The 26,403-nt window shown below is 39.3% G+C and overlaps 1 protein-coding gene across 2 annotated transcripts; it reads left to right on the plus strand.

The window, feature by feature from the left end:
- The first annotated feature begins 46 nt into the window (after positions 1–46).
- ACTR2 (actin related protein 2) lies at positions 47–23,632 on the plus strand. 2 transcript variants are annotated; one of them, XM_032103559.1, is made up of 10 exons: positions 49–192; positions 6,285–6,395; positions 9,236–9,250; positions 11,292–11,507; positions 15,056–15,128; positions 17,052–17,188; positions 17,981–18,130; positions 18,811–18,956; positions 19,337–19,469; positions 20,614–23,632. In XM_032103559.1, exons 1-10 carry the CDS (start codon positions 145–147, stop codon positions 20,782–20,784), a joined length of 1,200 nt encoding a protein of 399 aa, XP_031959450.1. In that variant the 5' UTR covers positions 49–144; the 3' UTR covers positions 20,785–23,632. The 2 variants fall into 2 exon arrangements, with proteins under 2 accessions (XP_031959451.1, XP_031959450.1); XM_032103560.1 differs by lacking the exon at positions 9,236–9,250 and having other exon boundaries at positions 47–192.
- Positions 23,633–26,403: the final 2,771 nt, after the last annotated feature.

Genomic DNA, 26,403 nt, shown 5'->3' on the forward strand with positions numbered 1-26,403 from the left:
CGGGCGGGGCGGTGGCGCGCGCTGACGGCTTCCGGCGTGCGCGCGCGGCGGGCGGCGCGCTCGGGGGGCCCGGCGGAGGTCGGGGCGGTGTCGGTGCGGCCGTCGGTGTCGGTCCCGGTGCGGAGCCGTGTCGGTGTCGCCGCGATGGACACGCTGGGCAGGAAGGTGGTGGTGTGCGACAACGGCACCGGGGTGAGTCTCTCCGGGCGGCGCTGGGGCCCGCCCTGCTGCCGGGGCGGAGGGGAAGGGGAAGCCGGGCGACTCCCCCCGGAGCCGGCCCGGCTTCCTGCCGGCACCGCCCGCGGGCCGCGCCCGCCCGGCCCTGCTGCCGCCACCGGGCCCGGCCGCCATCCCGGCGCTGGCGCGGGCCCGCGGAATGAATGGGCGGGGGGGGCTGCCGGCCCTCGGCTGGGTGTCCCCGTGTCCCCAAACCAGGGGGGAGCCGCCGGGGGTCTGCGGTGCTGCGTCTGCCGTGCCCGCCCCCATCTCCTCGGCGCTCTGCTTTTACCGTCAATATCGTGATTTCTCTACGTGATCTGAGCGAGTCTATCTGTAGCAACGAGCGTTTAGACAGAAATACCGATTTTCAAAAATTCTGAATGAGCGCATTATACATCGAGCAATCAGGATATGTCCTCTCTCTGCAGGATAATTACTTTAGAAAAATGTTTGGGGGTTTTGTTGTTGGGGTTTCGTGGGGGGGGGGGGGGCTTGTTCGATTTTTTTTTTTGGCAGCTGCTGTTCAAAACAGAGCATCATCCTTTCCTTAATATCTCTCTGATCTGCCACGTGCCTCCAAATCGGCATTTTTTAAATGAAAGGTTTTCTTCCCATCCTTTTCACCTTTTCCTGCCTCCATAAGCGTGCAGGCACCCGCTGGAGATCCATCCTTTTGTCAGGCTGTGAGGCACTCTGGCAGGAAGTGAAAAAGATACCATTTTAAAGCAAGAAGAAATCAGATGCTGTCGGTTGATATTTCCCCTTGGTAATTTTTTTTAGCAATCTAGGGTTTCCCCTAGTAAAGCAGTATTATGTGAAGAGTTAACATAGCTGGTGGTACATTAAGATCTTCTGAATGGCAAAAAAAAAAGCAGGTTGTTGGGGTTTTTTTATGTGGACATTTGCAATAAAGAAGAGGGGGTTTTTTTGATAAGCCTAGGAAAGAATAGTTGAGACAAAGGATGATGTTACTAGAGATTCAGCATCTTAAATTAGAAGGTTTTCCAGTTAGCATCTGAAATTGTTGGAATGGTTCAGGAGGAAGAACATATTTGACAGTTCAGGGATTTGACAGTTTTGATGTCTTCATTTACCCTCATATAGCAAAAATTAATAGGGCTAGGGTTCTTAGCCTTTGGGCATTTTTTACACTATCATTTAGAAAAAGGAAAGAAGAAAAGATAGCATTTAGCATTTTCTTCTTACAAAGGCACATGGAAGCTGCTTTACATTTTTGTTTGTTCGCTTGTTGGGGTTCTGTGGGTTTGTTTTTGTTTTTTTTTTTTTTTCTTTAATATTCCTACTGTGAGGCCCAGATTTAAAAAAAAATAATTTAGAGCTTCATCTCTTGGTGTGATCCTTTATATGGCAATAATCACTGGGTTGTAAAATGTTTAGTGTATTGGTGGTGACAGCAGTGTTGTGCCTTGGCTGGTCTCAGGTGTGACACATGGGGTAGAAGCGGTTGTTCCAATCAAATTTCACAAACTGGGTGTGCCACACAGATTTCTTTACAACCTAAGGCATCTGTGCCTGCTGTTAATTCCAGAGACATCTTGGATCAATACATTTTTTCCCTTTGTGAGTTGTACCAGCAGGATATAAATAACCACAGGAGTGGAAAGTGCCTTTATGGTGCAAGAGGAGGGGCCTGTGTCACTTCAGCTGGTGTGGCTTTGGGTTGTGCTTGGCCTTTGGGCAGAACAACATGTGTCTGGAAGTACCCTGGCTACGGACCTCCTTGGGTGGGAGAGCAGAGTATCAGAAGTAGTTGTTAAATCAGTCAACTCGAAATATTTAGATTGAATTGGGATAATTGAACAAGGATTGGGATAACTAAGCTGGAAGAAAATTCCATTCAGTAAAACTTTTGAGTCTCAACTGCATGTGAAGATATCAAGTAGTTCTATATCATCAAACCAGTGTTTTGATAATAATATTTTTCCTATGTGACAAGAGATGTTTTAGGTCAGAGTGATTTAAGATACCTCATACTTAAAAGCATGATTGAAATGAAATCTCCTGCCAGGCGTCAGAAATCTTAGATAAAAAAATGGAGAATATCTTTGGAAAAATCAGGTGAATTTTTAACATTAGGCTTGTCTTTGAAATTTACTGTTCTTGTTAGGCTGCAGTAGGACTTCTGATGTATCAGGCTGCAGCTTATCTTTGAGGAAGAGGTGAGGGACTAGAAGGAAGTTATTGCAACACGTAGTGTGGGAGGCAGGCAGTGGCACCTCAGAGGTCTAAAGCATTAGAGGTGGATGTTCTTATTGTTAGAGGCCAAACAGAAAGTTGCTTCTTGGCCTGTAAAATTGCTGTAACTGTATTTAGGGTTTTTGTTTGAGAGTTGCATCAGTGAAAAGGATCAAGCTCAGAGATCTGATAAGAGTATTAGTATTCATTTTAAAACCAGTCACGTGACCTGTTTGCAAGCTTCCTCATTCTTTTAGTTTGAAAGAACACTTATACATGCAAGTTCTTAGTGTTTGATGACTCAGTAGGAAGTGAAAGACTCAGTATAAACCACAGTGAAATGGAGAAGAAACTATATATGGTAAAAATTCTTACATACATAGGCTTGCACACAGGCAAGCTAAGTAGCTATTCTTAAAACATGCAGAATGTATAGCAAATGTGTGCAAAACCAAATGATGATGAAGTCCTTGCAGAAATGGGTAAATTCATGGAGTGCTCATGTTACTGTTGGAGACACGAGCATTATACTGAAATTGTTCAATAATTGTTGTGAGGGGTGTGCACAGCAAGAGGTGGAAGAGAAACAAGTGCACTGTACTTAAATTAGAGAGTTTCAAATTGAGAGTGGCAGGAACAGTGAGCATTTGGAAAGTGGGCTTTGGAAAGAGAAGCTGTTCCAGATTACTGCACTTCATGACATTTACTTGAAGATTTTGGAGGATTTCCTATAAGGGACAGGAGGGAGAGGTATCTTATGTTTCCTGTACCCCTTCAAAAAATCTAAACCAGTCCAAAATCTATTGTTATACAGATCTGTGCATATACCTGTTGGTAGTTTTACCAAGTCTGGTTCTTCAGCCATAATAGCCAATGTTAGGCCATCATAAATCTACTGAATCAGCTGAATACTCAGGATTGTATCAGGGAGAGTACTACAGTGGGGATGCTCCCATTGATAGGGAAGCTGACAAACAAGGCTCACTTGTCCTTATCTTCACCAATTTTTTATGTAGACTGGAGGGGGAAATTTCAAATTTGAAGGCAAATTAAAATTCTGTCCTTTCTGTGTATGGCTGAGTCTATCAAAATTTGTAAAATGTCATTTTTAAGCCTCTCTGTTCTGGCCAGAAAGAAGTGGGAAACAGACTGAATGTCCAAGCTTAATCTCACTCATTGTAGTTCGCATTGATTAAATCTGGTTTTGATTGTGTTTTAGGCTGGTTGGAGAAACGACAATCTGTTTTTAAAATCTAGGATTTGTTAATTGCCAACATAGTTAATTTCCTGGGAAGATGCGTCAAGGTGTTAATGCAAAAAGAGGCTGGAAGTTGCTATTCATATCAAATAGTAAGAATTTTCGTGGTTTTGTAGGTCACCAGTTTTTAGGTCAGTATAGTTGTATGGGATTTTGAGAGGTGTTTTAAAGGTTGGCCAAGAGGCACTGATTTTTGTGCAGTAGTTGTTTTGGTTGCATACATCAGGGTTGCTATATAAATACTGGGGGTTTAGCAGGGTTTAAAAGTTTGAGTAGTGGAGCTTCTTGAGGGGAGCGTTTCAGGAGTATAAGTTCTAAGGATTTATTTAAGTATTACTTATCCTGTTACTTCTGTTGACCAGCATGGCTGGTGGTGACTGTTAGGGAAGTTGCTTCATGCTGGGGAACAGAAAAGGAGGAAAAGGCTGTACACAAATACACGGTTGTAAAGATGCATGGAGGTGCTTATGGTTGTGCTTAGAACAATTTAGGAAACCCTAAGCTGGAGGATAGGATTGTATGGGCTGTTTCATAGAACTTCCTTCTTAGGAAACCTTCTTGACCAGGTCCTGCACAATGAATTTTATAACAAGCATACCTACACACTGTAGCAGCAACAAAAACTGTGTGATTGCCCTTAATGCAGTAATTCGCTAAGCCTGAAAGGGAGCTTTTATTTATTTTATTTTTTTTTAAATACGGACACTGTTGTTTGGACTGAGCTCAGCTCTTCAAAATATCACATACGTTTCCTCAAATTTAAAACTTCTGTTAAAGCCTTCTGGTGTGTTCAGGTATGTGATCCAGAAGTGCTTGTGGCTGCTCTTTGCTTTCTCATAGCAGCACTGCATTCTTGAATACACAGATAAGATCTGTATAACTCCTAGGTACGCCTGGCCTTAGTATAACCAAAAGAATTGGTAAATACTTGCCTTTTTAGAGTACTCTGGGTTTGAAGTAGAATGAGTGAAATGAGTTGTGTACACAATGTCATTCTTCAGGTGTTCCAAACAGCTCTGCCTTTGGAGAGCAAACACTGAAGGAGTGAAAGAAACTAGGGTCGCAAAAGAGCAAAGTAAAAATCCTTTCTCCCCTCTATTACCCCAGCTATAATTAAAATATCTCTTGGCTCTTTCTGTAATTGGCTGTCTAAATTTCTTTCCACAACAGGTGCCCTTTTTTACTGCAGTAAGGTGAATAATTACGAGCAACAGCACAAGTGACTTTTCATGTTACCGTTAGTGTAATGACAGAATTCCTGTCAGCTGCAATTAACTGTACTCTTTGCTTGGATAATTGTTCCAGTGGCAGTCTTCAGACCTTGCTTCGGAAAGCTCAGTGAACGTTTGGAAAATTCTAGCAGATGGCTTTTAATACAACCTGCAGTGGATAATAATGTTTTGGGACAGGGTGCCGAGGAGACTGTGAATTGCCTGTTCTTGGAGGCTCCCAGCACCCAGCTGGTCCCAGCTCTGAGCAACCTGCTCAGAATTCAGCGGTGACTGGTTTGAGCCCAGGGTTGGATGAGACAGCTCCTGAGGTTCCCTCCAACCTGAGGGGTCCCATGGTGCTGGGTTACCGCTGCTGCACCTCAGTGGTTGGGTAATTTTGCAGATGAAAATATTTTTGTTCTGGCATGTTGATATAGTCCAGTAGGCGAACTGTGCATCAGAATAAAAGAGGAGTCTGCTCTGTATGAGCTGCGGGCAGAACCTCAGAGTATGATACATGGAAATATCCTATCAAAGTAGTATAGCTGAAGAGCAGAATTTGCTGATCCCCATGTACTAAACTTGTAACTTCTTGCTGGCACATTTAAAGTTTATATTTTACACCTGGACTTCCTCTAGTGGCTATTTTTTTATTGTTCAGTAAATTGTCATTGTTTTCTTAGTGTATATACTATCTTGGAACCCAGTGGTATAAAGCTTCCTTTTGTATATATTGGGGTAACAAACAGTCTTTCAGAGCATCCTGTTTGGTGTGAACTGCCATCATCTGAGGTTTTGGTTGTGCTGTTGGTTTTAGAAGTGCTTGCTGCAAACTTTATCCTTAAAGGAAACCCTAAAAATTATGACACTTTGAGAAATTCATCTGAATTGCTAGTTCACATTTGAGCACTTTTTATAAGGGCATAAAACTTGAATTTGCAAGGTTTTGGGTTTTTTTTTCCTGGTGCATAGTTTATTACGCTGCTGTGTGCTCTAATTGGAGACGTGATTTAACTAGGTTTCATTGGTACTCATTGTAAAGTGATCCATTACAAAATTACAGATTTCACGTTGCTAGAGCACTTTTTTACAGAGTGGCAGGAAATCCAAATTCAGACACCGGACTCTTACAGCTTGCAATGTACTTATTAATTTTAATACTGTTTCTCAAAAATATGACAGTCTTGATTCAGAAAACATTCTGGAAAATAATTTTTTCAGTTTTAAAGACCTATGCATCATCTAAAATGTGTAAAATTGATTTGAAAGTATAAATCAAATTGGTTTCCAGTGGGGCACATGCGCTTAAATTTCGACTTTTAATTTTTTACCCCAAACCAGGTTTGTATTGGTAAAAAAAAATAATGCATATTCTAATAAAATTATTTCTTCCTTTTCAGTTTGTGAAATGTGGCTATGCAGGCTCAAATTTTCCAGAGCACATTTTTCCAGCTTTGGTTGGAAGACCCATTATAAGATCAACTGCTAAAGTAGGAAACATTGAAATCAAGGTAAATGTTTTGATTGTTATTTCTTTCTGACAGATAAAAATATTTAGGGCAGCTTTTGAGTTGTGTAATGTTTGGAAGTGTTTTTTTCCTTAACTCCCTTTTATGCTGTTTCAGTATTTCTTGATTTGTTTCTGTATTGGATTTTAGCCTGTCACAAACTACAAAGTTCAGAAGAGGGTAATCTAAAGCACTGGAGGCCTTCAGATAGTACACCTGAGGAGGCAGCAGGTAGGGCTCGAGTGGTTCTGGGCAAAAAGGGGCTTCAAATGCCAGTATGCAAATGATGCCAAGATTAGAAAGCAGCACTCAGACAGAAGTGACTGACTGTCACCGAGCCGTACTGTGGGATTTTGAGCCAATGCTGAAGAACTGCTGGAGCTTCCAGGTTTTTCTGTATGGTTTGCTTTCTACTCAGAGTTGATCATCTGTGATCTTGTATGAGATGTTTAACCTTGGTTGTGTTTGCGTTTCATTGTTTCTATGGTTTTTGTTTTCTTTTTGCTGTTGATGGATGTAGGTGCTCCACACCAGTTAGAGATGGAGAGGCTCTGTTCAGGCTGCTTTGTCTTGGGACATTATTCCAAGACATGGGGGGAGAACTACTGTTGAATTCATTTTCTGAAGTCCAGGGAGCTATAATTTTTCACTTATTTTGTAATTACAGAGTAATACTTCAAATGTTATTAGTTGCTTCTTCAATACAGGCTTTGGTAAATGTCTTGGCCCTGCTGTGGTCACATCCTCCCTTCTTGCTTCTAACCACACAATTCTCACCTTGTGCTGGTCATGCTGCTTGTGCAGGCATGTTGTGAGCCACTTCAGTGAGCTGATTCAGCTGAAAAAGAGGGATTTCTTGGTCAGGTGAAGTTCTGACTGCCTCACTAGACCGTCGTGCAAACTCCAGTTGGAGAGTGAGGGAGAAGCAGGTGGCAATGCAGAACTGTAGAAGTGCCCACTTAGCCAGTGAAGGTTAAGTAGGACCACACATATACAGGCATTCAATTGTACTTTCCTTATTTGCTTCTGAGCAGCAGTTTAGGAAGAGGAGAAAAAATCAGTCCAGTCTTGTTCCTTATTTTCAGAACCCTGTAGCTGACAAGGAGAACTTGAGTTGTCGAGTTTCTGCTTCTGCCTGTAAAATGGTTGTAGCGTCAGCAGGCCATACAAGGAAGTCAAAAGGCTGAAAGACACTAGAGCTTCCCAAGATATGGTTGTGGGTTTGTCTTGTTGCTATCTCAGTAATGCTTTACTTTGTGTCAGCTAGGACAATTTGGTTGAGAGGATAGAAATCTTTCCCTTTCACAGTAGAGAGGATTTTTTTGTAAGGAGAAGGAAAACATAATCCTTTCTCTAGTAAGACTTGGGGAGAGGTATTTCTTTGAACTTAATGTGAGAAGCCTCCTTAAAGGAGGTCCTGGTAAAGTTTTATGAAATTATGCAGTGATTTATGAGTCTGAACTCCCCCCCCAAAACTTTCTTGCATGAAATCTCATTGTTGAAGTAATGTTTTATTTCCAGCTGATTCAATACAGCCTGTCCTGCCAGTTTTGGTATCCTCTGATTATCTGATACCTTAATTTAATATTGTTACAGATAACAGTGTTATGTTGAAAAGATAGGAGGTAGAAGTGGGTAATTGCTATGCTATCAGCAAAAGAACCTGTAAACTATCATTTTGCATGCATTGCTGGTCTTCTGCTTGAGCATGGATCATGTGGGTGTGTTTCAAAGAGTACAAACTGTGTCTAGATTCTTTCTAGAAGTTTTATATCATCTGCCTATAACAGCTTGTCACCCTTTCTTAAGGAAGCAGTGTATCAAGAGAAGAAACCCCTGCCACAGATACTTTGGATATCCCAGTAGGATAATACAGTAGAAAGACTTGTTAAGCATGAGTGCTGTTTTTCTTTGTGAGAATCTTGCAGATTTCCTAAAAAAATGTATTTTAGTGGATGAGTTTTATGCCAAAATTTAATTCTGGGCATACACTGTGAGTTCTTACAGGATAAGTTTAAAACCGAGTAAAGGAAGCTGGCAAGAAGATTATCAGTTTAACTTTTCAAAACTATTCAGGAAAGCTGCACTCCTGTGAAATTCAGAAACTCTGTGAAAGGAGCCTGGAAGCTGATCAAAACAGTGGTTATCATCCATTGAGTTACCACTTTCAAGTTGCTTTGACCATATTTTCCTTATGGATTCTCATTTCAGCTAGCAGCAGGGATATAGTTTTTTCTCTTACTCAGGAGTTCAGTTATTACTGGGATTATTTTGCTTAAAATTGCAAGTAAAACCAGAAGCATAGATGCTGCTCTTGGTTTTTACTGACCTACAAGTCTTTGCAGCAGGTTTGGGGGGTATTAGTAAGTCAGTACTAAGGAATAGTTTTCAGTTCTTGGATATATTAAATGATTTTTTTAAAAAAATTTAAATTTAGCAATTGTCAGAGCTAGTTATGATCAATTGTCCTGTGCAGAGTCTTGTCTAGTTCAGATACACACCTTGCCCAGGGCAAAACTCCACTGTTACAGAATATTTATGCACAGAATCCTATTTATGACGGATAGGCAGATACACCAATCTTGTTTGCAGCCTAAGAAGCCTAAACATGACTTGCCACTGACATGTAGCAATAGCTTCCTTTAAAGAGACAATTTAATCTGGTGTCCTGATAATGTTAGTTTGGCCCTAACTAAACTAACTCAGATCATTTCCTGCTGTACATGCATCTCTTTTCAGCCTAATTCTACTGTGTACTTAAAATAATTTGAGAATTTCATTTAGGCGTTTTCTGACTTTCTTGCTTCTACCTTTTCTTCACCTTTCTTGACCTGTTGAAGTAGAATAACAAAATGATGGTAAGTGAGGTGCCCCTGTGCTTTTTGTTTACCATTTTTGCTTGATGAGACCTAGTAGCTGTTATGTTATTTTTTAAATGCTATTCATTGTTTTGTCTTGTCTTACATTTTACATTTGAATACATACTTATTTTGGACATTGTTCATTGCTTTGGTTTACTGGCAACTAATTAATGGGAATATTTTATGTATTGCTTTTAAATGCTACATAACCTGTAGTTTTGCAAGATGCAAGAATAACATTGAAAGATCAACGTGAACTCAGCATCTTTAACACTAGAAATTAATTAACATTACAAACCAAGAGTTTGAAGAAACATTCAGATTTTCAGTAGACAGATATTACTGAGTATTGGATGCCACAATACTGATTCGTCTCTGCAAATTTGGTTGTGTTGTCCTTCTTCAACTGCCAAGTGTACGTGTTTGTTAGTGTGCTAGTGCTGATGTTCTCAAGAGAGAACAATTGTTCTTCCCTTTAGCTTTGTTTTAAAAGGATGTGAAAGTTCTGTGCAACTTTCACTTTGCACCTTTGAATAGCGGTTTTTCCTGGGCTATGTCCTGTTGGGCAGCTTAGAGCCTCACAGAGCAGTGCACAAAAAAGGCTTCTGATCTTCTGATTCTTCTAACTGGTGGAGTTTGTGTCGTCTTAAATTCTCATGAGTAATGTGGCTGCATGGTGGAGTTCTCATACTATGGTTTCACTAGAGTGCTTTTGATTGAAAGTGTTGGAGTCTTGACTTTTGTCTTCTGTACAGTCAAGAGCTGAAGTGCAAGAAAAGTGCAAGTGAAGATCTGCTGTGCAAGAAAAACAAGTAGAACACCTTGTCAGGGAGAGAAGGTGAAAGAGGAGTGGTTTCACTTAAACTATTTCCAGTTCACTTCCTTTTTATATAGTTAACAATAACTGCTTAGGTTACTTCTAAAACACGCATTATAAAACCGGATGCCAGATTTTTTCTTGTGCATCTTTTTTTCTCTGGCACGGAATAGTAGGTTGAGTAACCCTCACTTCCAAGTTTGCTGTGCCACAGTAACTGCGAGCTGTCGTGGCATAGGTTTGGATGAAGCAGCTGGCTTTTCTTTTTTTTTTTTCAATTAATATTATTGTGGACACAGAGCTAATGATACCTAGAAATATGTTCTTACAGCCTAAGTACAAGTGAGTCAGTTCGGGGTTCTTTAGAAAAGTATGGGATATAATGAGGAGCAAAGATAAGATGTTACTGTGCATACTTCCTGTGGGAAATACGTGGGAAAGGAGAAGATGCAATGCTACTAATTTGAATGTGCAATGTTTGCATAACTAACGTTAATAAACAGATTGCTTAATCACTGTGAAATGACTATAGAAATTGCATTAGTTGGTTGTGTTTGTGCAAGAACACATTACTGGGGCTTCTGGCATGGGACTTTTGGCAAGGAACAGACGAGGTTATATTGTATATTTAGATATGTCTCTTCACACCCTATTGACACAGGCAATATGTAAACCATTGTTTCTTTTAATGTCTGGTGTGGAACTTATAATCTCTTATTTGCTTTTGCTCCTGTTCGGTACGCTTATTCACCACTCATTATTCCTTTTCTGGTATTGTGCACAGAAATTTGCAACATGCATGGAAAAATATTCTGCCAATCCCACCTACTACCCTTATGTGCTGTTTTGCATCTCGGCTCTTAGAAATTAGTATTTGATAAAATAATTTGGGAGGTGCCAGTGGAGAAACATCCATACTTACAAAGGTCTTTGTAGTCTCTAGCTCTAACAGGGTTTATTGGTTTCTTTAAGGTTAATTGAAAAAATCAAATCAATAATACTTATTTTGGAAAAGATTTAGGATGGGTAACAGCCAAATTTAAATATTACATGAAATATCCTCTACTTCTCTCCTAAGTACCTGCAAATGGTTCAAAAATGTGGGCATTGTTTAAGAACACATCTGGACACAGGCTGAAGCAGTTCACTGTCATTTTTGAGGAGTTTGGTGTTTAGCAAACTTTGTAAACACTGACATGTTTTTGTATTAAAATTTTACAGGATCTCATGGTTGGTGATGAAGCCAGTGAATTACGATCAATGCTGGAAGTGAATTATCCGATGGAGAATGGCATAGTTCGAAACTGGGATGATATGAAGCACCTTTGGGATTACACGTTTGGACCAGAAAAACTTAATATTGACACAAAAAATTGTAAAATACTACTCACAGAGCCTCCCATGAATCCAACTAAAAATAGGGAGAAGATTGTGGAGGTATGTCTGTCTAGTAGAAGCTGATATACAGTCATTGGAGCATTGCTAAGAGATTCCTTGTTCCAGCAACATGCAGTGACTGTCTGAAGCAAAGCAGTTCTGTTCTCTAACCAAAACTCATTCTCAGCCATAGGCATGAATGCTACTGTGCTTAAATTCAAACCAGCTGATCTCATTCACAAGCTGTAAGCAGGCGTCTTGTCTCAAGCATTAACAGCAGCATTAAAACACAGAATTGGAAATACATGTCTGTCTTCACATACCCAGGATACGTTGATTACTAGCTGTTGGATGAATGTTAATTACTTTAAACGACTTGGACTTATATAAGCCAGTAATGCAGAGGAGATTGGAGTTAGATGATGCTTACCAGACAGAGCAGTGTTGTTGGAGGTAGTTGAGAGGAAGGTGTGATGACAACCAATGCACTAATCTTTAATTAGTGCTAGCGATCATCAGTGAAAGCCTTCTAAGAAGGAAAGCCTGGTTCTTGCATCCTCAATCTCAGAGTGCTGCCCTGATGATCTAAGCTCCAGCTGAATGTTGTGTTCAGTGTAGGTTGTCAGATATATATTGTTTAGCTCCTGTACTATGTGATGAAGACTCAGTTTTGAAGAGCGGTAATGTTTGATGAGAACAAAATGTTTCGTTTTCTGTTTTGTTGCATTTTTTTCTCATAAGCATCATATGTATTTTCAATTAATGTAAGTTTGAATATCAAAGCTGGTATATATATTTCCACAAATTCATTGCTTAGTCTGTTAAGAATTTACATTTATCATTGCCTTTCCTTTGAAATCCTTTTGATGTCACAGCTGCAGTAGTGCTTTCTGCAGTGTGGCAGTGAATACATTTGCACTAATCCTTTCTTTCAGTGACCAGGGAGCAAATGAAGTCTGGCAAAATTGGGAAAACTTAAGTGAAAAAAATCAGACTCTGCAATCTAAATTTTTAAAATTTAAAATCTAAAAAACTGCATTTTTTAAGCAATTGTGGACATCAGGGATCTATAACCTGAGTATCAGGTAATGCAACACTAGTAATATCATGTACTGTGTATCAGCCAGCTGTGGTGTGATAGGCAGAGCAGATTATTCTCGGTGGCCTCCTCATAGCAGGAATGGCTCTACTTCCTGTCCAGGCTTCTTTGCTTTTCAGTTGTCAACAATAGTGTTCTTGTTTCTGTTTTCCTGATAAATACAAAAGGATGGATTTTAGTTAATCTGGTGCCAAGTAATTTTATACCAGAAATTCAAGAGTCTAGCGTGGCCTCTGAATTCTGGTAGAATATTTGCATTGCTCCATTTGCCTCTTTAACACCACCCCAGAGATCATAGATACTTAATCATGATGCAGATTAGTGAGAACTAGAATCCATTTTTGTGAATTTAAATTTGAGTACACAGAAGCTCATTGTTTCTATTAATGTTTTTAATGGAGCACAATGTTAGGAGAACTTACAATATTTAGTTTAACTGCAACATATTTATACTCCTTCCATTTTTGACATAGCCTCCTCCTTTCCAGGGAGGCAAGCCCAGTGTGAGGCAGAGGACTGAATGAAGATAATTCCTAAAGCCTGCAGTAAATATAATAATGTCTCTGTATTTTGGGATACAGTGCAGAGCATTTGAGAAGAAAAGCTTAGTCATCTGGACCATATAAAGATGATAGATAATTATATATGCTGTCCTTCATTCTGTTTCCAGTAATTTTCTTTCCTCACTTCATGGCTTTATCAGACCCACCTGCAGTAGTAAGGCAGCAAGTGTTCACATGCCAGCTATTTTGTAAAATATATATTAGAAAAGTGCTTTTCCTTCCATAGCATGTACAAGACCCTGGTTGCTCCTCAGCTTGACAGCGTGTTTGCTGTTTGTGTCTATCTGCTGCACTCCCATTGTGTAACACCCTCAGAAGCACCCAGACTGTAGTGGCAAATCAAGAAGCTGTAGAGACGCTCGAGCACAGTCACTTCATCTAATCCAACCTATGATTACTTATATTTTTCCCCAGTTTTTAATTCTTCTTCCTTTCTGTACCCAGTTAGAACATCACTCGGTAGGTAATCAAATATCTGCTGTCATGTGAAAAAGAATCTTCTCAGGGAAACATCTTGCTCAGTATTTACATCTTAAGATTCGTTCACGTACATGTCCAGTGTCAAGGCAATTTCCATGTCAAGTATATCTTGGAAGAATGAATGACAACACCCCCAAAGGTTATAAAAGGTTTTGTAGAGGCTTTTAGGGTTTGGTACATGTGAAGGCAGTAACTAATGCCATTTGAATATTGATTTTGTTGTATGAAGGTGATAATCTAGATTTTTCTTACATTATTTTTTCATTTAATAAGCACTCAGGTTGCTTGAAAATATCCATTGGAATAGTCTTGGGTTTAGACAATGACTGCTGAAAGCGGATCTATTTTGAGTTGCTGCCCTTTCAGCTGTTCCCTTTCTGTTCCTTTTCACACTGTTCTAACAGAGGAGGTTCTTTAAATAGTTCAGAATTCTAAAATTGTCAGGCATCAGCTTTTTGCTTCAAAAATATTTAGATATCTTTTACTTGAGCTGTGGGAGTACTTAGGATTCAATCAGTTTCTAATCCTAGAAGTTGCAGAAGGGTTCACAAGGCTCTAGAGTAGCAAAGGCAAAACCTCTGTATGTGTTGGAATAATCAGAATTCATCCATTTTTCCTGGTAAAGCTTTTAGAGGAGAAAACTGCTGTACAGCATGATTTATCTACTTGGCCTTTTCTTGTGTGTTTGGAAAGAAGACAAGATCTTATAAACTCTAAATCCTTTAATCTTGGCCTGCTTCTTAACTGAAACTAGTTCAGTGATTAGGGAAACCTAGTGTACAAGACAAGCAGTTACTTTTCCTGTTTCAGTGTGAATTCTGCAAACCTGCAGTTTTCTCTCTGTAGTGGATTTTGCACTAATTTTAAAAGTTTGTCATTGATTGTCCTTTAAAGAAGGGAAGAAGGTGGTTCAGATCCAGAGAACCACCTGTGATCCTGGGCTTATTCTAGACTAAGATATGCAGGAGTCTAGTCTTTATTTGACATAGTCTGCAGTAGTACAAAGTCCGTATGGCTTAATACGAAGAATGAAAAATGCCTGAACTTTGTTTTAAAGCATACACCTTAAACAAACATTTTATTCCCAAGTCACACTTCAGTAATGAATTGTTCAGCTGGTCTACAAGTACTGCCTCCCACTCATTGGGCACTTTGGAAAAGTGAAAATTTGTGTAAAGCTGCAGAAATTGGTGTGTGGGTTTCTTTTGTTGCTAAACGGATGTGGAATATTTCATCTGGCTTGTCTGGTGTGAACAGGTAAGGTACAGAACTGAATGTACTCCTTAGTGTCCTAAAGCACATAGGGCTCTAATGTTTGTGTAGAATCTGTGTGATGAAATTTCTTGGGAAGTGTTTTTGATTAGTAAAAATACAAAATTCTAGAAATAACGGTTTTCAAACACTCATGAAATTTCTTTGAGGTATTTGGTCTATTTTGGAAGCTGATTTTTGCCTTCATCTTACAGGTTATGTTCGAGACGTACCAGTTTTCTGGGGTGTATGTAGCCATCCAGGCTGTTCTTACTCTGTATGCTCAAGGTAGGCAAAATTAACCTAAAATTTCTTTAGTTTACAAATGTGTTGTTGAGCCAAAGTACTAATATGGCATCACTGGGTCTTGGAGTCTTGGGCTTAATTCTATGCTGTTTTCTAAGGAAATTTGGCTCTGACTGGCATGCTTGCTTTTTGTTTTGAGGAACTATTTTTAGGTACCACTGTTGGTGTTACTTGGATTTTGCATGGATAAATGCAAAAACCTGGTTCCTCAAAACTGTTACTGTTCCAGGGTGTAATCATTTTGCCTTTGGCATCAAGTCTTAATGGCTTGCTTTGGATTTTCTGGAAAACGAAGAACTTTTTACCATGAGTAAGAGAGTAATTTCACGATGATCATGTGACTTCTGTACTGTTTTCAGGGGAAAAAATAATTAAATGTTGAGTCTTCTGCTGTAGATAAACTAGATTGAAATGGTCCTCAGCCTGAGCAGAAAATTATGGATTGTCTGAATTCAGTGGAAATTCTACCATCAACTTCAGTCCATCTAGGATTTTAAGAAGTTACTCAAGCACATCAGTTCTAATACCATGACTCCTGGCATCTGTTTGTCAGTGATTTGGTGTATTTACCTGGCACATGACAGGACATAAATATCTGAGTCCATTAACACGTCACTGTAGTGCCTATGTCCAAGACCAAAAGCAGTGGGGTTCTGGAAGGGTGGTTCTGCCATGCAAGTCATTATAACCACTTGAACCAAAACCACTTTTTCAGACCTGAATATTAATTTTATTTGCTGCAAATAAAATTTTTTTTTTAAATTTTAAAATTTAATAATTTTATTTGCTTACATTTTTCCCCTTGGTTTTCTTTGGTTTGATTCCTTATAAATATTTAATTAACTGACATTTACAATCTTAAATTCTGCTGTAATTGTACATGTACCTTACTGTGTAGTACTCAATTACTTTGTGAATAACAGAATGTGAGACAACTTAGAGCAGCCTGCAGTGTTTCTACAAACCATCATCTAAAACAAAGCTGAAGACCTTCTAAGATGTAAAAATCCAGGGGCACATAAATCAAACATTTGATTTTGAAAATCAAAAAAAACCCCTCCTTTAAAACATCCTACGTATTTATATTATTTCAAAGATTGAAGTAGTGGCTAAAGTTATATAGAGATGTGCCTCATTTCAGTGTACCACACTTTTAAGGTATCTCCTTAAAATATGTTTTCTTGCTTTAGGTGGCTTGTGAGAAACTATAAAACTGTTTTCTGATCAACTTTCACCATTGATTTTTGCCTCTTAACTGTAGAAACTTCGGTTTCTACACGTTCATGATACCTGTTTTGTATACCTTAGAATTTAATAGTTTGTGGTAAACTTTTTTTGTGTGAGTTGATTTTTTTTTTATTCTGTGAAGGTGGATCTCATTCAGCCTAATGCCACCTCTGTGAGAAAATACTAGGTGTGTGCTGTATAGTCCAAATATTCTCTACCTTACAAAAGTATTTGGTTTTCTGAATACCAGTAAAAATCAACAAGTCCTAAGAATTTAACAAGGTAAACTTGTGGCTTGAACATCTCTAGGTTTCTTCATACTTCAGAAATTAATATAAGGCTGCACAACTGAATCTGTGGAGGAATTTGTGCCCCAATAAGCATTTAATGAGCATAGATACTCCCTTTAATTAGAGTGGAATTTAAGATGTCAAAACACCAGATATAATTGTGAGCGGTAGAGTTCTAAACATCTAGGTAAAAGTAAAAGTAATGCTTCTAAAAAAAATATATGAAAACATTTGTTACTATGACATCCTGAAGTTTAAAATCCACTGATGACTGAGGGAAGAGAGGTTGTGTCAGGTTACAGTGAAAAATCCTATCTTAAACTCACTACTGTTCTGCTCTATTTATGAAAGTGCTAGTAAAAGTTGTACTGCCCCGCCATTCTTTTAGGTTTGTTGACTGGTGTTGTTGTGGACTCTGGAGATGGTGTGACTCACATTTGCCCAGTTTATGAAGGTTTCTCTCTCCCTCACCTCACGAGACGGTTAGATATCGCTGGCAGGGATATCACTAGGTACCTCATTAAGGTAAGCTGGGAAGAGGGTTTAAGGTTGTGGCTGGTATCTGTGGTATGTTGGTTCAAGTCAAAATCCCTTGACAGCAAGAAACCACTCTGTGTTTTTCCTTTATTATTCATATGTTAATTACATAAAGAACTCCTGTATTCTCTGTATTGCTTCAGTCTGTTCTTACTGTGTTTCCTCATCTAAATCACATGTGATGATATTGATGTTGTTCACAGACATCACATTTTTTTAGTGGCAGTCTTGTAGGAAGGGAATTTATTCCATATTTGGGAAGGAAAAACTTGAAAGTTGCCTTTCTCAATACCTAAAGTGAAAGCTAAATTGTGTTCTTTCAGTTCTACTCATCTATTTTCAGAAAGGCTTTCTTACAGTGTGGAAAATAGTGTAGTGATTCTTCCCCAATTATTAAATAAGAGAGCATGTTTGATAGACAATTCATTTGTTTGGGTGTTTTAAATATAAGCAACATCCTGGACTGACAAACTTTATGGTTAAACTGGAATGCGGGAATGTTCTGAAGTGAAGTTCTAAAGATAAGAATTATTTTAGGTTTTTTTCATTTGTCTTTGTGCTGGTTATGTTGAAAGTTGTAATGATGAAGAGAATCTCCCATTTGGAGTAATGCTGCTGCCTTTCTGGGGATAATGGATACGCTGGGATGGATTTGTTTTAATACCCACATTTGCAGCTAAAAAAGGGAGATGAACAGAGATACGTGTTTAAATGTACCCCTCTACGGAGAGATCTGGACTGTTCTTCTCGTTTCCTGCTAACCTGCTGTGCTCCCTCCAGCTCCTCTTGCTGCGAGGTTACGCTTTCAACCATTCTGCTGATTTCGAGACAGTTCGCATGATCAAGGAGAAGCTGTGTTACGTGGGATACAACATTGAACAGGAGCAGAAGCTGGCACTAGAGACCACAGTTCTAGTTGAATCCTACACGGTAAGTGTCTCAGGACAGCTTTTCTTGTCCTAGACTTCCTAGGTTAAAATTCAGGTAGCATTTAGCTTTGATTCCTTTACAATTTTTCTTGGCAATAGCTCACTTCTCAGCCTGTAGAATCAGATTAATTGGTTCTGCGGAAATCTTCTACAGGCTTTTTTCAGATTTTCTGTAAGGCTTTGTACTCATTTTTGTCATTGTAGATCTTTGAAATTTCAATGTTCAGGAATTTGTAGAGAAAATGGACTTATTCTAGCATATGAAATTGTTTCATCTTCATCCATCCAGCAGTGAGACATGAGAATGATATCTGGTGTCAGGAAAGATAGACTTGCTCCTAGTGGATACTTTGTGATCACAGTTGGAAAAATTTGCAGAAAAGCATTATTCTTGCTGTAAGATAGTTTTTTAAATTGATATTAGGAGTTGGTGTTGCAAGGAAATATTCAGTAGGTCAATATCGATGTATCTGGTTCCTGATGTCTCAAAGTGAATTGCAGAGTGATTAAAGAATTCGTATATTCTTTCAGTACTACTGAATGACTTCTTGCAGTGCTGACAATTATCAACAATTTCCTGTGTTAAAACATTTGGGAGCAATGTAGGTCATTTCCTCTTGTTTTTTTTTAGTATTCAAGTGGCTAAAAGTAGTCTTTTCGATGGTGTTGTTTCTTCCCTAGCTCCCAGATGGCAGGATTATCAAAGTTGGTGGAGAACGGTTTGAGGCACCAGAGGCTCTCTTCCAGCCTCACTTAATCAATGTCGAAGGGGTTGGTGTGGCTGAATTGCTGTTCAACACCATCCAGGCTGCTGACATTGATACCAGGTAAGAGCAGAACGTTTAAAATTCTCGGTCTGGGTGCAGGGGTGATGCAAGAACTAACTGTCTTCAAAGTAACATCTTTTGCTTTAGACACTCTAATGTGTGTATATGCTGGGAGTGGGGCTCAGACTGAGCTTTTGAAGCTTCACAGGTTGTCTGGAAACTATTTGGGTAAGAACGAGCAAAGATAAAATCTTGAAAGCACAATATTTTTTTATTTCTGCTTTCTGGGAAAGCACGAGCAAGTCTCCTGAACTTGTGCAGTCTGTCTTTGTGTAGTGACTGTTTTTTAGATTTGTATTTACTCCCCTGTCTGTAAGGTACCTACAGTAGTACTGAGTACACTATTACAACACTACAAAGACTTTTTTTTTTTGGGTCAGGTCTGAATTCTACAAGCACATTGTGCTGTCTGGAGGGTCTACCATGTATCCCGGGCTGCCTTCACGACTGGAGCGGGAACTGAAACAGCTCTACCTGGAACGAGTTCTGAAAGGAGATGTGGAAAAACTCTCGGTGGGTATCGGGTGGCTGCTGCATCCGGAGGGTGCAGAGGCTTCCCCTGAATCCCCACTAGAGGGAACCAAGTGGTCAGAAATGACAGAGCCTGCGGGTGGCCCTCTGCAATTTGCAAAATCGCTGCCTGTCGGTCCTCACACCCTGCGTTTGCTTTGTACATACTTGCAATGAAGTAGTTACCTTCTAGACCCTGCTAGTAACAAATAATTCCTGAAGTCTTGGGTTGGTTCGAATGTAAAACAGGCTGATAAATGCCAGAACACAAATTGTAGTGTTGGTTAAACAGAGCTAAGGAATTTCTGTGCCTTAAAGTTGTCATAGAGAAAAGAAAAATAAATTTTTTCAATCTGTGAAAGTTTTGGTTCATACTACAAGTGAAATGCTCAAAAGTGAGAGGCTAGAGTTCTAACACGCTTTCAGGTGGAGTAATTTTCCATTGGTTACTGTGATAAGCAGGCAACAGCTGCACACTTTACAGAGGTAACAGCGTGTTGTACTGAAAATTCCTTTGAGTGGAGTTTCTAATGGTGAACTGAATTGAACTTCCCTCGTTCTTAATACAGTGTTCTCTGAAGATCTTCTGTGGAATGAGTCAGTTGTACAGAATGTTTTACATCTGAGACAGTATTTCAGTCATAGCTTTGTACTCATTTTTGCTCGTGAAGTTAGAGCTTTAGCACTGAAGAACTTAAGGGAATATTAATTAGTTAAGCTGGTTTAGATTGTGTAGATTGGTATAATTCTAAAATATTCATGATTTGATGATCTGGCAACTTCTGATGATTTTAGCCATCAAAGATTAGGAATTATTTCACTCTTTACAGTGTTCCTGAAATGCAAAAATTGGGTCTTTAATTTTTTGTCAGTATTCTGACGCCTGGGCTTTTTGTCAATATACTGAAAGTACAATTTTTGGGCAAGTGTCAGTAGTTGTGTCTAATTTCCAGTGCAAAGTCGTTATTTTACTTTGGTTGCGCAAGCTGGAAGCTCGCACAGAGGGCCCTATGCTAACATTTCAGTGTTTTAGTTGCATTTTTCTCACAAGACAGTTTCCACTTTATTGTTCTGGTGGAAAGCCCAATTTTATTTTGCAAGGCTTTGTTTCAAGAATCCTAGTAACAGTTTCTGTTCTTTTTCTCAGAAATTTAAGATCCGAATCGAAGATCCCCCTCGTCGGAAGCACATGGTGTTTCTGGGGGGCGCCGTTCTAGCAGACATCATGAAAGACAAAGACAACTTCTGGATGACCCGACAAGAGTACCAGGAAAAGGGAGTGCGTGTGCTGGAGAAGCTTGGTGTGACTGTTCGATAAATCCCAAAGCTCGTTCCTGTCACATGTCTAAAGCTTTTTTCTTTCATTGCCAATCTCTGAACTCACTCAGCTACATGCTATGGAAGGGCCTGTCTGTGGCCTTTTGACCCAAACGTCAGGTTTTGTTCTGGTTTCTTGGGGTAGCTTTTGTTAAATGTTTCTTAATGTGGCTAAATTTGACTATTAAATCTGACCACTTCCCTGCAAACAAAACGGAGCAAGAGCAGCCTGTCTACTTCATTGTTCCCTCCCAGTAGGCAATTGGGTAATTCTGGTAGGCTTTTTCTTCTGGGTTTATTGCTGTAGTCCTGCTAGCTTTTGTCTCTAGTTCACAAGGGGTTGTGTGCCTTTTTTAGCATAAGAAAACCTTTAAACAAGAGTTTTTGCTATTGGATCATTGTGGTGGTTATCTTTGCATCTTTATGCCTCTCTCTACATTAAGTTTGCTTTTTTCTTTCCTGCAATTAGGAATTTTGATTAAACATTGTTAAAAACTAGTTGAAGTAGCTGGAATGACTTTAACACACTGTTTCGATGTAATGTGGTTTCATATGCGCTGCTGCCTAAACTGGCTTCTGAGGTGGTTCATCCTTAAAGGTGGTGGTGGGGCCTTCAGACTGTATTTCTCTAAGTGGGAATGTACAGTTGCCACAAATGGAGAAACACCTGATGTTCTGGCAAACGTACATTTGTGGCCTTAGGTGTCTTTTTTCTGGAGAGAGGAGACAGGTTTGAGCTGTTTTTCTTTTTTGTTAAGGGACAGCTGGGGGGTCAGCCTGACCAAAAATGCCTCTTTTCATAACTAAATTTTGGTATTGTGTTGTCTTGGCATAGGAAGCAAGAAGGTTAAATTAGCTATTCTGTAATTGTTGAAGAAATTTAGATATGCTGAGACAGGAGCCTCTAAACTTATTGAAGAGATTTAATACTTTCAGAAATGCTTGTGAAAACTGTAACTATAGAGATTAAAACCCCCAGAACTAAGTTTTAAAAAGTCTGATGTTTTAAGTGCTTGTATGTACATCAGAAGCACTTCCATTAAACTTTACATTAACCTAGTGCCAAGTAGTTACTGCAAATGAGTATTTCAATGACCAGTGTTTATTGCAGCAAGCTGATATTTATAAACAACCAGTGGCAGTAGGTTATAAAGAATGACTTATATTTGTTCCAGTTAAGAATAATATTGAAATACAAGATGTTGGTTGGTAAATAGCCACAATTCATTTTATCCAGTCTTGATTTTTGATACTTAACATGGGATGGGAAAGGAAGTGAAAACCAGTGATGAAAATGCTGTTTCCAGAAAGTACATTAAAGCTGAGTTGTTCTAAAAAAATGGAAGTTGTCACTAGTAAGTATCAGCCACCTTTTCTGAGTATAGTTGCCTGTATTTTTTTTCCTACTAGCAGACTGGTAACTCTTTGCAATAAAATCTGCCTTACATTAAGCATAGCAAAAACTGCTTGCATACAAATGCTAGCTAGACTTAGTTCTACTTTGCTTTCCATAGAAATAGACTGGTTTTCAAAGCCTACCATAACATTTAAGCATAAGGAAGTCAAGATCTGCTCTTGACTTCCAAACCTTGGAATGTATGAGAGATGCTTTCATATACTTGCCATTTGTCTACATCTTTACATTAATAATTGACCCCAGGAACATGGAAATATTAAACTCCCTTGGATTCTTAAAATGTGCTTCCTTTCTAAATTGAGCAGACAGCTTCCTTTGGCTGAGCGAGCCAAAGGGGCAGAAACCATGTCTGCATTTCTTTAATAACAAGACAAGTCACTGTAGTATTGCTAGTAATGACCATTTAATTATAGGTGGGTGGGGTTTTTTGCAGCTATATTTACTCTTAACTTGAACAATATGAATTTACAGGCATGCCGGTCATGCCTCAGTGCATGCACTTAAGCAGTTACTAGATTTTTGGGGACATGAATGTAAGGGGTACTCCGAATTCCTGTAGTCTTCTAAACATTTAATACACAAGACTTAAAAATGCTGTGGGCTTGCTTTAGAGCTATGATTTCTCATGTGACTGTCTCTGGGCTTTTCAGACAGTGTTGGGAATCATGGAAATAAACCAAAGAATGACTTAAAAACTTTTTTAAATGACAATCTGTCATGTGATTTTTCAAATCTAGACCTTGATCCTGCAACCCCTTTTCTAAACCATCTTCTCCCCTGTCCACTGGCTTCGGTGAGGTATGTGCATGTTTGAGTAAAGGTTTTGGAATTTGGCCCCTTCACTAGAGAACTTCACAGCACCATGAGTAATAAATGTCAGTTGATTGTGCAGAATCTTGGGTTTCCATGGAAACCATGTATATATTAAAAAAAGCAACTAGCATTTTATATTAACTGTGATCATGGATTCAGAGGAACACATTCGTAATCCAGATACTGAATGGGGTGTTCCAGTTGTGCTCAGTGTGGTTCTCCATGTATGTGTTTGCACACACAAGAGTGTTGTGTGTGTGTTCTCTCAGCTGACAGCTTCAATACTGCTATGAAAGCAATCTGGTTTTAAAGTCTTTTTGAAGACCAAATAACTTGAATTGTATTTGCAAAATGCTTCAGCTCCTATAAAATTAGAATAGAAGATGCCGCATCAGTTGTAAGTTTTTTGGGAACATCCTATTTTTAATGTTAAGCTGCTTCAAACCCTCCCCTCCCCCAGTGTTCTAGGATGTTAACCAGTGTAACACAGATGGCTTTTTATACAGTTCTGAATAATGTTAACACACAACACTGGTTGAGACCATGAATGGAAATAAACATCTATTTAAATTGACAGGTCTTTTCAATACAAAAATAAAATCAGATTTTTTTCAAAGTAGATTATGTTTGCTTTGTTTCCTTTGGGAAATCACAGTTCTGTCAGTTTTTCTCTAACTTAACTTCCATCACAAAACCATCATGAGCCGCTTTTGCTGAAGAAATCTGATGTGACAAAATAACACATTCTCTACTGATTGCTGTGATACTCCATTCTTTAGCCAATAGTCCACTCCCTCCATCGTTTTCTTTAAAAAGAAAATAAAATCCTTATCCTTGGACGGGAATCTTTTTCCAGATCAACCTCCATACTGCAAAATGGGAAGAGCCCTCAACTTGTATTGACCTCAGCATCCTTGGCTAAGGTCAGAAGCCACAAAATGATGCCCTGTTTAGGAAAAGTCTCCTTGCCATTGTGACTTCATGTGCTATTTCACCTGCATCCCTTATTTTAACTGATAGAAAAAGTGCATATGGCGTTGACCTGTGGCATTTAGAAGGACTTGAGTGGATTAGTGACTGGTCCACCACTCATGATGCATTTATCTGGCTTTTGAAATGAGCTCAACCAGCTTCTTCCCCGAGTCCATTACACATGCTGTGCTGGAGGAATGTTCCCCAGGCATCTTGTTCCTAGTAGGATAATGGGTTTGCTTTTCTTAGATGGAACCACTATGTGCAGTTTGGCTCTGCACGCATCTGCCAGTGGCTGGGTCAAACACTTGTCATCTTAGGGACAGATACAGATAGACAGGATTTTAATAGAAAAAAAAATAAAGCCACCCTTAACCCCAAATCTGTGTTTCATCACTGTGCATTCTTGGGAAAAAATAAATACATCTGGCTGTACCTCTGCTCAGTACTAATTCATGGTCCCTGCTCCTCCCACTTGGCTTGTTTTGCCTGACATGGCTTTTGTGTGAAAAGGACTAAATACAGCTCAGTTGACATTTGCTAGTCAACTTTTTCAATAGTGAATTCCTCCCTGTGGGCACTTCAGCTATTTTCCACAAACAAGTGTCATTAGCTGTTTCAATACTGTGAAAGATCTAGTTTCGAGGGATTTTTTGGTTGTTATTTGGGGTTTTTTTTTTGGTTGGTTGGTTGGTTTGGGGTTGTTTGTTGTTTTTTTTAAACCCAAATATATCTGCTTCTACATTCTAACTCTGGGGAGAATGGTATTAGAAAAAATTGGACTTTTTCAGCAAGTATTTAAGCTAAAATTTTGCTTTATTTGGGCCCTACTATGTCATGCTTGTTCCTTCTTAATGGGTTGGTTTGTTGTCCTGATGGTGTAAGTCACCACCACTTTGCCATTATAGGCCTCAAGAAAAAAACCCTTCCATCCACAACAGGCTGCTTATTTTGCTTCTTACCTTCACTGCATTGCAACACTAAAATAGTTCCTTAATAACATCCTCCATGTAAATTGCTTACCTTTCTGTAACCTGGTGCTGCAGCCCATTGAACCAACTAACAACTGCACAAAACAAGATTTCTGTGCATATCTGCTTATTGTCGAAACAGCCGGCGAAGAGTTTCTTGCCTTCTCTGTGCCTCATGCGGAATTCTGTTGTGGTGCTGCTGGAAAAAGTAGAAGTTCAGGGGGGAGAAGCAGGATGGGGCTTTGTTTCCCAATTGGTTTGTTTGGGTTTTTTGAAATTTCTTTTTTCTCTTTGGAAGCAACCTTAACATTGAAGATTAGGGAAACAGTTTCTATTCTGGGTCATAAATAAAACATATTAAGAGTCTTAGCAGAGACTTGGAATGATACTAAGGGCCATCTTCAGCCACAGAACCCATGTTCCTTCACATACCTTTTTTAAAAATTATTATTAAGAAAACCCCTCTGTTCCCTAAAGCCTAGGAGTAGTAATTAAACTGTAGCTGCAGGAATAATGACTGATATGGGCCCCTTGCCTACACCTTTTAATCTCCGCACCCATCTCCCATCTGGCTTTTGTTTGCCCTAAAGCTTAAGTGGTTTCAAGATCCTCCTCTTGCACGCATGTTCTCACCATGTGCCCATTTTAAATCTCTCCAGGTATTTTAACGAATTAATTAATTGCCAGTTGTTGACCTCAATGCAAGTAGATCCTGTAAGTCCTGACTCACATCAGGCACTTTTCTTAGCGCAGCAGCACGTCTGGGGGCTACTCCAAATTGAAACCTTAGCGTTGGCCTGTAACTTTCTGTTCTAAACCACTCTGTGTAACCCTGATTTTGGCTTTCCCTGCCAAAGCAGGAAAAGCAAGGGTGGCATTAAGGACATGAAAGGCGGTATTTCGGGAAGCACCCAACCACATAATCTCCCTGGAATATTTTAGGGTTTTCCTGTTGTAGTGGGTATTGGCACAAATCATGTGGGACTAGCCCAGTAAGAGCAGGTGGGATTTATGCTAGCACCTGTAATAACTGACAGATTTGTCCCCTCTAAATTCTTCTTGTAAAAGAGGTATTAGGGCTTCTTATAGCATTGCTGGGTAATAACCTGGAACACAAGCCTCTGAAACGTGGTCACTGCTGGAATCCACATAGTGCCATGTGAGAACAAAATGCGGTAATGATAATTGCTCATTATCTAATTATACAAGAACTTACAGCCCCAGAGGGTGAAAACTAATTAAATGGTTATCCACTCTTAAAATGGCAACCAAAAAATGAGGAAAATTCATTCTTTTGGCTCTTGTTCCATTACTGTCAGCAAAGTCATGTGTTCATTGAGAAGTGAATGAGATAGTCCAGGATGGACTGAGTTCTCTCCGTCCTGCCACAGGGATTGAGGCAGGAAGCTTGCTTTTAGGAGAGTACTCTGCTTAGTCAAAACTACCT

Source organism: Corvus moneduloides, chromosome 3, assembly GCF_009650955.1.
Source record: "Corvus moneduloides isolate bCorMon1 chromosome 3, bCorMon1.pri, whole genome shotgun sequence".
NCBI classification, from domain to species: Eukaryota; Metazoa; Chordata; class Aves; order Passeriformes; family Corvidae; genus Corvus; species Corvus moneduloides.